The 12,472-nt window shown below is 46.4% G+C and overlaps 1 protein-coding gene across 2 annotated transcripts in view; it reads left to right on the plus strand.

Annotated features, from left to right (window-relative positions):
* anxa6 (annexin A6) overlaps positions 1-12,472 on the plus strand; it is a 100,609-nt gene that overhangs the window by 15,917 nt on the left and 72,220 nt on the right. For both annotated transcript variants that reach the window (XM_063053032.1, XM_063053031.1), the window contains exon 3: positions 10,379-10,475. In XM_063053032.1, coding sequence (XP_062909102.1) covers positions 10,379-10,475 — 97 coding nt within the window. The remainder of the gene's footprint in view (positions 1-10,378; positions 10,476-12,472) is intronic.

Raw genomic sequence — 12,472 nt, forward strand, 5'->3', positions numbered from 1 at the left:
TTCTATGAGGTCTCCCCTCATTCTTCTAAACTCAAGGAATACAGTCCAAGAGCAGACAAATGTTCCTCATATGTTAACCCTCTCATTCCCGGAATCATTCTAGTGAATCTTCTCTGTACCCTCTCCAACGTCAGTACATTAAAGAGGAAGAAGAATTCTAAAGGCAAGATGATACAATCATGACTAACAGGGAAGGCAAAGCCAACATAAAAGCCAAAGAGAGGGCATATAGTAGACTAGAGCAAAACTTAGTGGTAAGTTAGAGGATTGGGAAGCTTTTAAAAGCCAACAGAAGGCAACTAAAAAAAGTCATTAAGAAGGTAAAGATGGAATACGAAAGTAAGCTAGCTAATAATATTAAAAAGGATACCAAAAGTTTCTTCAGATACATGAAGTGTAAAAGAGAGGTGAGAGTGGATATTGGACCATTGAAAACTATGCTGGAGAGGTAGTAATGGGGGACAAGGAAACAGCAGGTGAACTGAATAAGTATTTTGCATCGATCTTCATCATGGAAGACACTAGCAGTATGGTGGAAATTCCAGGTGTTAGGGGTCATGAAGTGTGTGAAGTTACCATAACTAGAGAGAAGGCTCTTGGGAAACTGAGAAGTCTGAAGGTAGATAAGCCACCTGGACCAGATGGTGTACACCACAGGTTAGGAAGTGTATAGTCATGCACTCTGGTAGAAGTAATGAAAGGGTTGACTGTTTTCTAAATGGAGAGAAAATACAAAAAACTGACGTGCAAGGGGATTTGGGATTCCTTCTGCAGGATTCACTAAAGGTTAATTTGTAGGTTGAGTCTGTGGTGAGGAAGGTAAATGTGATGTTAGCATTCTTTTCCAGAGGACTGGAATTTAAAAGCAAGGACACAACATTGAGACTTTATAAACCACTGGTGAGGCCTCACTTGGAGTACTGAGAGCAGTTTTGGGCCTCTTATCTTGAAAAGGATGTGCTGAAACTGGAGAGGGTTCAAAGGAAGTTAACAAAAATGATTCCAGGATTGAATGGTTTGTCATATGAAGAGTGTTTGATGGCTCTGGGCCTGTATTCACTGGAATTCAGAAGAATAACGGGTCATAGTCATACTTTATTGATCCCGGGGGAAATTGGTTTTCGTTACAGTTGCACCACAAATAATAAATAGTAATAGAACCATAAATAGTTAAATAGTAATATGTAAATTATGCCAGGAAATAAGTCCAGGACCAGCCTATTGGCTCAGGGGTGTCTGACCGTCCAAGGGAGGAGTTGTAAAGTTTGATGGCCACAGGCAGGAATGACTTCCTATGACGCTCTGTGCTGCATCTCGGTGAACCTCATTGAAACCTATTGAATGGTGAAAGGTTTTGATAGAGTGGATGTGGGGAGCACGTTTTCTATGGTGGGAGAGTCTAAGACCAGAGGACACAGCCTCAGAACATAGATGAGGAGGAACTTCTTTAGCCAGGGAATGGTGAATCTGTGGAATTCTTTGCTACAGGTAGTAGTGGAGGCCAAATATTTATGTATATATAGACCGTAAGACATAGGAGCAGCAATAGGCCATTCGGCCCATCAAGTCTGCTCTGCCATTCAATCATGGCTGATCCTTTTTTTTTCTCCTCCTCAGCCCCACTCCCCGGCCTTCTCACTGTAACCTTTGTATCATGTCCAGTCTAGAACCTATCAAGCTCTGCCTTAAATACCTCCAGACCTGGCCTCCCCAGCTGCCTGTGGAAATACATTCCCACAAATTCACTACTCTCTGGCTAAAGAAATTTCTCAGCATCTTTGTTTTAAATGGATGCCCCTCTATACTGAGTCTGTGCCCTTTTGTCTAAGCTCCCCCACCATGGGAAACATCTTTTCCACATCTACCACATCAAGGCCTTGCAACATTTGAAAGGTTTCAGTGAGATTCCCCTTCATTCTTCTAAATTCCAGTGAGTACAGACCCAGAGCCATCAAACTTTCCTCGTATTATACCCCCTTCATTCCCAGAATCATCCCTGTGAACCTCCTCTGAACCCTCTCCGTTGCCAGCACATCTTTTCTTAGATAAGGAGCCCAAAACTGTTCACAGTACCCAAGGTGAGGCCTCACCAGTGCCTTATAAAGCCTCAGCATCACATCCTTGCTCTTGTATTCTAGACCTCTTGAAATGAATGCTAACATTGCATTTGCCTTCCACCACCAACTCTACCTGCAAGTTAACTTTTAGGGTGTTCTGCACAAGTCTGTTTGCCTTTCAGATATTTGGATTTTCTCCCAGTTTAGAAAATAGTCTGTACATTTTATTCTGCACAAGCCTGTTTGCCTCTCAGATATTTGGATTTTCTCCCAGTTTAGAAAATAGTCTGTACATTTTATTCTGCACAAGCCTGTTTGCCTCTCAGATATTTGGATCTTCTCCCAGTTTAGAAAATAATCTGTACATTTTATTCTACCACCAAAGTGCATGACCATGCATTTTAAGGCAGAGGTTGATAGATTTTTGATTGATCAGGGCATGAAGGGATACAGATATGGGGAGAAGGCAGGAGATTATGATTATGAAGACACACAGTCCTCTTTTATTGTCATTTAGTAATGCATGCATTAAGAAATGATATATTATTTCCTCTGGTGTGATATCACAAAACACAGAACAAACCAAGACTGAAAAAACTGACAAAACCACATAATTATAACATATAGTTACAAACAGTGTAACAATACCATAACTTGATGAAGAAGTCCGTGAGCACAGTAAAATTCAAAGTTTCTCAAATGTCCCACATCTCACGCAGATGGGAGAAAGAAGAAAAAATTCTCCCTGCCATGCCGACCACAATCCGACTCTGAGTCATCCGAAAACTTTGAGCTGTGATCAGCTCTCTGACACCGAGTGATGAGCGCCATCTCTGTCCGAATGATTCAACCTCCTTCTCGGTCGCCAAAAGCAGGCAAGGCTGGGGATTTTGAGGCCTACCTTTTGAAAGATTCCCGACCACACAGTAACGACAGCAGCGAACGGGCGTTTCAGAAATTTCTCCAGATGTTCCTCTGTGCTTTCACGTCCATTCTCCATCAAATCAGAATTGTCCACGGCCCCTATTGAACAGATATGATACCATTTTTCACCGGAGGGCTGCTCACACGCGGCACGCCGCCATCTTCTCCTCCCGATTGGGGCCAAGAGGGGAAATGTATCAGCCTTGATGGAATAGCGGAGCAGACTTGATTGGCAAATGGCCTGCTTCTGCTCCTATATCTTATGGTCTAAATAAATAAGTAGCAGATAGGACATTACAGCACACTACAGGCTCCTCAACCTACGAGGTCGTGCTGACAACTTAACTTACGCTAAGGTCTATCCAACCCTCCCCTCCCATGTAGCCCATCCATGCGGCAATGTGAGGACCGATTTACTGAGAAGTGTAGACAGTCCATGAAGGAGTGACTGGTTCCTGTGATGTGCTAATCTGTGTCCACAGCTTAAACAGCCAGATACACTAAATGTCCTGAATGTACCGCCACCCCTGACAAGGCGTTCCACACACCCACCACTCTCTGTGGGGGGGGGGAACCCTACCTCTGACATCTCCCCTATACTTTCCTCCAATCACATTCAAATTATATCCCCTCGTACCCGGCATTTCTGCTCCAGGAGAAAGTCTCTAGATGTTCGCTGACCGGCCGTCATTATTTTATATATATCTATAAGGGCACCTCTCAGCCTCCTTTACTCTGGGGGAAACTGTCCCAACCTGTCCAGTCTCTCCTCAAACATGAGATTCTGCAGATGCTGGGAATCCAGAGCAACACCCACATAAAATGCTGGAGGAATTCCATGCACCCACCACTCTGTGTGTATATTTTAAAAAAAAACCTACTTCTGACACCTACTTTCTTCTGGGAACCCTGAAATTAGCAACGTCCACACCGGACTTATACTGGAAGGCAGGTTCAGATTCAGAATATTTATCACGTGTACGTGGAAACACACAGTAAAATATGTCATTTACATGTAACAGCTAACACAAGCTGAGGAAGTGCTGGGGGCAGCCTGCAAGTGTTGCCACACATTCCAGTGCCAACTTAGCATGAACACGACGTTCGGCAGAACAACACAAGCTACAACGACAACAAAACAACAACCAGAAACATGAGGTTGTTATAATCGGTGATTTTAACTTTCCACATATTGACTGGGAATTCCACACTGTCAAAGGACTAGATGGGATAGAGTTTGTCAAATGTGTTGAGGAAAGTTTCCTTCATCAGTACATAGAAGTCCCAACGAGAGAGCGCGTGATACTGGATCTGCTGTTAGGGAATGAGACAGGGCAGGTGACAGAAGTTTGTGTCACAGAACTCTTTGCATTTAGTGATCACAATGCCATTAGTTTCAAAGTAAATATGCAAAGAGATAGGTCTGGTCCGCGGGATGAGATTTGAAATTGGAGAAGTACCAATTTTGACGGTATCAGAAATGATCTGGCAAGTGTGGAGTGGGACAGGTTGTTTTCTGGCAAAGGTGTACTTGGTAAGAGGGAGGCTATCAAAAGTGAAATTTTGAGAGTGCAAAGCTTGTGTGTGTAATCAGAATAAAAGTTAAAGATAGCAGGTGTAGGGGACCTTGCTTTTCAAGAGATATTGAGGCCTTGGTTTAAGAAAAGTTAACAGGTGCATAGCAGATATAGACAGGCAGGAGCAAATGAGGGACTTGCATATAAGAAATATAAGGGAGCACTTAAGAATGAAATCAGGAAGGCAAAAGGAAGGCACGAGGTTGCCCTAGTAGACAAGGTGAAGGAGAATCCTAAGGGATTCCACAGATATGTTAAGAGCAAAAGGATTGTAAGGGTCAAAATTGGTCCTTTGGAAGATCAGACTGGTAATCTATGTGCGGAACCAAAAGAGACGGGGAGATCTCAAATGGATTTTTTGCATCAGTATTTACACGGGAGATGGATACAGAGTCTACAGAAGTGAGGCAAAGCAGTAGTGAGGTCATGGACCCTGTACAGATTACAGAGGAGGAGGTGTTTGCAGAGGGTGGATAAATCCCCAGGGCCTGACAAGGTTTTCCCTCGGACCTTGTGTGAGGCAAGTGCACAAATTGCATTGGCTGTAGCAGAGACATTTATAGAACATAGAATAGTACAGCACATTACAGGCCCTTCGGCCCACAATGTTGTGCCGACCCTCAAACCCTGCCTCCCATATAACCCCCCCACCTTAAATTCCTCCATATACCTGTCTAATAGTCTCTTAAACTTCACTAGTGTATCTGCCTCCACCACTGACTCAGGCAGTGCATTCCACGCACCAACCACTCTCTGAGTAAAAAACCTTCCTCTAATATCCCCCTTGAACTTCCCACCCCTTACCTTAAAGCCATGTCCTCTTGTATTGAGCAGTGGTGCCCTGGGGAAGAGGCGCTGGCTATCCACTCTATCTATTCCTCTTATTATCTTGTGCACCTCTATCATGTCTCCTCTCATCCTCCTTCTCTCCAAAGAGTAAAGCCCTAACTCCCTTAATCTCTGATAATAATGCATACTTTCTAAACCAGGCAGCATCCTGGTAAATCTCCTCTGTACCCTTTCCAATGCTTCCACATCCTTCCTATAGTGAGGCGACCAGAACTGGACACAGTACTCCAAGTGTGGCCTAATCAGAGTTTTATAGAGCTGCATCATTACCTCGCGACTCTTAAACTCTATTCCTCGAATTATGAAAGCTAACACCCCATAAGCTTTCTTAACTACCCTATCTACCTGTGTGGCAACTTTCAGGGATCTGTGGACATGTACCCCCAGATCCCTCTGCTCCTCCACACCACCAAGTATCCTGCCATTTACTTTTTACTCTGCCTTGGAGTTTGTCCTTCCAAAGTGTACCACCTCACATTTCTCCAGGTTGAACTCCATCTGCCACTTCTCAGCCCACTTCTGCCTCCTATCAATGTCTCTCTGCAATCTTTGACAATCCTCTACACTATCTACAACACCACCAACCTTTGTGTTGTCTGCAAACTTGCCAACCCACCCTTCTACCCCCACATCCAGGTCGTTAATAAAAATCATGAAAAGTAGAGGTCCCAGAACAGCTCCTTGTGGGACACCACTGGTCACAATCCTCCAATCTGAATGTACTCCCTCCACCACGACACTCTGCCTTCTGCAGGCAAACCAATTCTGAATCCACCTAGCCAAACTTCACTTCACCATGCCTTCTGACTTTCTGAATAAGCCTACCATGTGGAACCTTGTGAAATGCCTTACTAAAATCCATATATATCACATCCAGTGCACAACTCTCATCTATATGCCTGGTCACCTCCTCAAAGAACTCTTTAAAACATCCTTAGTGACAAGTGAGGTATTGGAGGATAGCTAATGTTAAGCTGTTAAAGAAAGGCTCTAAAAATAAACCAAGAAATTATAGGCAGGTGAACCTGACATCAGATTTGGGAAAACTATCAGAAAGTATTCTAAGGGTATTTGGATAGACATGGACTGATTAGGGATAATCAGCATGGCTTTGTGCATGTTAAGTCTTATCTAAATATTCTTACAGAGTACTTTTTGAAGATGTTACCAGGAAAGTGGATGAAGCAAGGCAGTGGATATTGTCTACCTGGACTTTAGTAAGCCACTTGATATGGTCCTGCATGGGAGGTTGGTCAGGATGGTTCAGTCACTTGGCATTCAAGATGACGTAGTACATTGGATTAGACATTGGCTTTGTGGGAGAAGCCAGGGAGTGGTAGTAGATGGTTCCCTCTCTGATTAGAGGCCTGTGGCTAGTGGTGTGTTGCAGGGATCGGTGCTGGGTCCATTGTTGTTGTCATTTATATCAATGATCTGGATGATAATGTGATTAAATGGATCAGCAAATTTGCGGATGACGCCAAGATTGAGGGTGCAGTGGAGAGTGAGGAAGACTATCAGGAGCTTGCAGTGGGGTCAGATGGGATTTAATGCAGACACCTGCAGGGTTTGCAGTTCGGGAGGACCAACCAGAGTAGATCTTACACAATGAATGGTAGGGCTTTGAGGAGTGTGGTAGAACAGTGGGATCTGGGACTACATGTCCATAATTCATTGAGAGTAGCGTCACAGGTAGATAGGGTTTATGGAAAGCTTTTGGCAGATTGGCCTTCATAGACCAATGTACTGAGTACAGGAGATAAGATGTATAAGTGTATAAGATGATGAGAGGCGTTGATCGTGTGGATAGTCAGAGGTTTTTTCCCATGGCTGAAATGGCTGCCACTAGAGGACACAGGTTTAAGGTGCTGGGGAGTAGGTACAGAGGAGATGTCAGGGGTAAGTTTTTTACACAGAGAGTGGTGAGTGTGTGGAATGGGCTGCCGGCAATGGTGGTGGAGGCGGATACAATAGGGTCTTTTAAGAGACTTTTGGATAGGTACATGGAGCTTAGAAAAATAGAGGGCTATTGGTAAGCCTAGTAATTTCTAAGGTAGGGACATGTTCGGCACAACTTTGAGGGCCGAAGGGCCTGTATTGTGCTGTAGGTTTTCTATGTTTCTATGAGATGGGATGTTATGGTGAAGTTGAGATAAAGACGCTGGTGACGTCTAATTTGGAGTACTGTGTGCAGTTTTGGTCACCTACCTACTGGAAAGATGTAAATGAGATTGAAAGAGTGCAGAGAAAGCTTACAAGGATGTTGCTGGGACTGGAGAACCGGGGTTAAAGGGAAAGGTTCAATAGGTTTGGTCTTTATTGCGTAGAACATAGAAGATTGAGGGAGGATTTGCTAGAGGTATACAAAATTATGAGGGGTATAGATAGGGTAAATGTAAGCAGGCTTTTTCCACTGAGGTTGGGTGGGACCACAACTAGAGGTCATAGGTTAAGAGTGAAAGTTGAAAAGTTTAAGGGGAACATGAGGGGAAACCTTCACTCAGAGGGTCGTGAGTATGTGGAACGAGCTGCCAGATCAAGTGTTGCATGCGAGCATGATTCAACGTTTAAGAGAAGTTTGGATCAGTACATGGATGATAGGGGTATGGGGGGCTGGGTCTGGGTGCAGGTCGATGGGAGTATGTAACTTAAATGGTTTTGACATGGAAGAGGGTTCAAAGGGCCTGTTTCTGTGCTGTATTTTTCTATCACTATGACTCTAAATGGTTAATCAAGCTCCTTCCACAACCTCCTAACCATTCACACACATAGGCAAGCCTTCATCCCCAAGGATGGGCAGGACTTGCTGACCTTTGAACTCTGGCCGTGCTGACCCAGGACCTTTTCAGCTTCTTGTCTCAACCATTGGACTCACTGACTTGGTTCTTCATCCTTCCGGTTTTGGTGTCCAGACTCCGGTTAACTAGCGATGGTAGAGTTATGTGACCTTGCCGACTCCAGCCATCAGTGTGAGCGATCAGACACCTCCCTCCAACATAGGGAAGGTCAAGGTTCAAATCACAATCAGATTTATTATCACTGATTTCTACAGCACCAAATTTGTTATTTTTCAGCAGCAGTAAAGTGCAAATACATAAAATCTATAAATCACAAAAATAAATGCATAATGTAAAAAAATTAAATACAAGATAGTGTTCACGGGTTCATGGACCATTCAGAAATCTGATGACGGAGGGGAAGAAGCTGTTCCTGAATCGTTGAGTGTGTGTCTTCTGGCTCTTGTACCCACACCCTGATGGTAGCAATGAGAAGAGGGCATGTCCTGGGTGCTGAGGGTCCTTAATGATGGACGGCATCTTCCTGAGGCACTGCCTCTTGAACGTGCCCTCAATGATGGGGAAGGTTCTGTCCGTGATGGAGCTGGCTGCGTCTGCAGCCCTCACTCTGCGATCGTGTGATCCCGTGCACTGGAGCTCCAGGCCAGGCTGGGATGGGCCTGCAGCCCTCACTCTGCGATCGTGTGATCCCGTGCACTGGAGCTCCAGGCCAGGCTGGGATGGGCCTGCAGCCCTCTCTCTGCAGCCTCGTGTGATCCCGTGCACTGGAGCCTCCAGGCCAGGTGGTTTTGCAACCTGACAGAATTCTCTTCACTGTCAGCTGTAGAAATTTGTAGGATGACAAAAACTCGTATAATGACACAGTTTACTGTATGTTTCCATGTACATGTGATCAATCAGGGGTTCCCAACCTTTTTCATGCCATGGACCAATACCATTAAGCGAGGGGTCTGTGAACCCCAGGTTGGGAACCCCTGTGATAAATAAATCTAAATCTGAGTCTTCAGTGAGATACCTCATATACTCCCAGCTGGGCAGAGGAATTGACACTCCTCCTACAAAATTGAATCAATGTAACCAGGGAAGGCATGGCATTTGATGTGTTCAAGATTTAAGATTGTTTAATGTCATTTCCAGTAGACAAATGTAAAGGAGAAAGGAATAATTGTTACTCCAGATCTGATGCAGCACAAAAACAAAATAAGATAAAGAACACAACGGTAAAAAAAAGCTGAATCAGTCTACAGTCCTGTGCAAAGCTCTTGGGCACATATATACAGCTAGGGTGCCTAAGACTTTTGCACAGTACCGTAGTAATTTTAGGTATTACATTGTACTGTCGCAAAAAAAAAACAAAATTTCATAACACATCTGATTCTGCTATGGGTCTCTATTGTGGACTGAGAGTGGGAACAGGGGCAGGGAGAGGGGAATCATGGAAGGGAGAGGGGAGGGAGCAGGAAGCACCAGAGAGACATTCTGTAATGATCAATAAACCAATTGTTCAGAATCAAATGACCTTCCCTGGTGTCTGAGGGCTGGGTCTGTCTGCACCTGTAACCCCCCCCCCCCCGCCATCCCACCCACCCCCGGAACTCCTTCTCTGCCACCTGTCCCACACGACTGCCGTGGCGCTCCACCCTTGCCATTCCCAAAGTCCCTTTTTCCCACCAGATTTACATACTTGTTCTCTGCTCCAAGCTGACAAACACAGTACTGTGCAAAAGCCTTGGTGTTAGGTACACAGGACTGTAAACACATCAGACGGGTGATACAGATATAAAGTGATGTGAGGAACAGGAGTGTATGTACGTAAGATGACTGACAGGAAATGATGAAGCAGTGGTGGTGTGTAGGAGGATATCGCCATCATCATCATCATCATCATCAGGTGCCGTGCCCAGTTTGAGCTTTGACTGCCATGGCCCACACACTCCTGTTTCAGGTCAAGTGGATCAATTCGTTGGTATTCATTTCCAGTTCTCTGGCTGCCGTCTCCATCATCATTTGTCTTTGTCTTCCTCTTGCTTTCTTCCCTTCAATCTTTCCCATAATTACCGTGCATTCTAACTCCTCCTTCCTAATCACATGTAGGGAGGTATATTTTAACAAATAAATTCTTTACTATTTGGTGCAGATTGATTGATTGATGGATGTGTTTTGATTCCCGCAGGGCGGCAGGGCCGGGTACCGGGGCAGTGTGAAAGCCTCCCAGAATTTTTCGGCCAATCAGGATGCGGAGATTCTCTACAACGCTATGAAAGGAATTGGTGAGGAAGCTCCTACTGCTGGTTAACTCCTGGCTTGGTGTTGACGGGCCTCGGGCGGGGGTGGTGGGGGACCAGCACTTGGAAGTGTAGAGGCTGTTCCGATTTCACCACCACGTGTTGGGAGCTGGAGATCGGTTCAGTTCACCAACTTCTTCCACAACAGACAAAATGGGCGTACACACACAAAATGATGGCGGAACTATGCAGGTCCGGCAGCATCCATGGAAGGGAATAAACAGTCAATATCTCAGGCCGAGACCTTTCATCAAGACGGGAAAGGAAGGGGGAAGAAGCCTGAATCAGTATGTGCAGAGGGGAAGGAGTACAAGCTGGCAGGTGACGGGTGAGACCAGGTGAGGGGGAAGGTGGGTGGGTGGGGGAGGGGGGATGAAGTGAGACACTGGGAGGTGATAGGTGAGACCAGGTGATGGGGAAGGTGGGTGGGTGGGTGGGGGAGGGGATGAAGTGAGACACTGGGAGGTGATAGGTGAGACCAGGTGAGGGGGAAGGTGGGTGGGTGGGGGAGGAGGATGAAGTGAGACACTGGGAGGTGATAGGTGAGACCAGGTGAGGGGGAAGGTGGGTGGGTGGTTGAGGGGGATGAAGTGAGACACTGGCAGGTGATAGGTGAGACCAGGTGAGGGGGAAGGTGGGTGAGTGGGGGAGGGGGATGAAGTGAGCCAGGTGAGGGGGAAGGTGGGTGGGTGGGTGAGGGGGATGAAGTGAGACACTGGCAGGTGATAGGTGAGACTAGGAGAGGGGGAAGGTGGGTGAGTGGGGGAGGGGGGATGAAGTGAGACACTGGGAGGTAATAGGTGAGACCAGGTGAGGGGGAAGGTGGGTGGGTGGGTGGGAGAGGGAGATGAAGTGAGACACTGGGAGGTGATAGGTGAGACCAGGTGAGGGGGAAGGTGGGTGGGTGGGAGAGGGGGATGAAGTGAGACTCTGGGAGGTGACAGGTGAGACCAGGTGAGGGGGAAGTTGGGTGGGTGGGTGAGGGGGATGAAGTGAGACACTGGCAGGTGATAGGTGAGGCCAGGAGAGGGGGAAGGTGGGTGAGTGGGGGAGGGGGGATGAAGTGAGACACTGGGAGGTAATAGGTGAGACCAGGTGAGGGGGAAGGTGGGTGGGTGGGAGAGGGAGATGAAGTGAGACACTGGGAGGTGATAGGTGAGACCAGGTGAGGGGGAAGGTGGGTGGGTGGGTGGGAGAGGGAGATGGTGAGACACTGGGAGGTGATAGGTGGAAGAGGTAGAAGGCTAAAGGAGTAATCTGATCGGAGAGGTGAGTGGACTATGGGAGAAATAGAGGGAGGAGGGGCACCAGGGGAGGTGATTGGCAGCTGAGGAGAAGAGGAGGGGTGAGAGGGGAACCAGAATGGGAAATGGATGGAGAGAGAAAGAGGCGAGGGAATAAAATTACCAGAAGTTAGTGAAATCGATGTCCATGCTGTCAGGCTGGAGAATACCCAGACAGAATATGAGGTATTTTCCCTCCAACCTGTGTGTGGCCTTGTTGCGGCAGTAAAGGAGGCCATGTTGGAACGGGAATGCTGGAATCGAATGGGCTGCTGGAGGTGCTTACTGTGTCAGGTGGCATCTGAGGAGGGAAATGGGCCGTCGACATTTTATGTTCAGTCTCTTGTGACCACAAGGAGGATGCATTCTGCCTAAGAAATGGTCAGATTCAGGTTCATTGTCACCGACGTAGGTTGTGAAATTTGTGGTGTTGTGGCTGTGGTAATCCTGCTTTTTACAGGCATAAAAATGGCTATAAGTATATGGTCTGAAAGAGGAACAGTGAGGGAGTGTTCTTGGCCTGTTAGAGCATTCAGAAATCTGATGATGGAGAGGAAAGAGAATTGTCAAGTGTATGTTTTCGGACATCTGGAACCTCCTCGCCGATGGCTGTGATGAGAAGAGGGCATGTTCCAGATGGTAGGGCCCTCCATGAAGATCGCCCCCTCTTGAGGATGCCCTCGAAGGTGGGGAGGGCTG

Source organism: Mobula hypostoma, chromosome 7, assembly GCF_963921235.1.
Source record: "Mobula hypostoma chromosome 7, sMobHyp1.1, whole genome shotgun sequence".
In the NCBI taxonomy this organism is placed as follows: Eukaryota; Metazoa; Chordata; class Chondrichthyes; order Myliobatiformes; family Myliobatidae; genus Mobula; species Mobula hypostoma.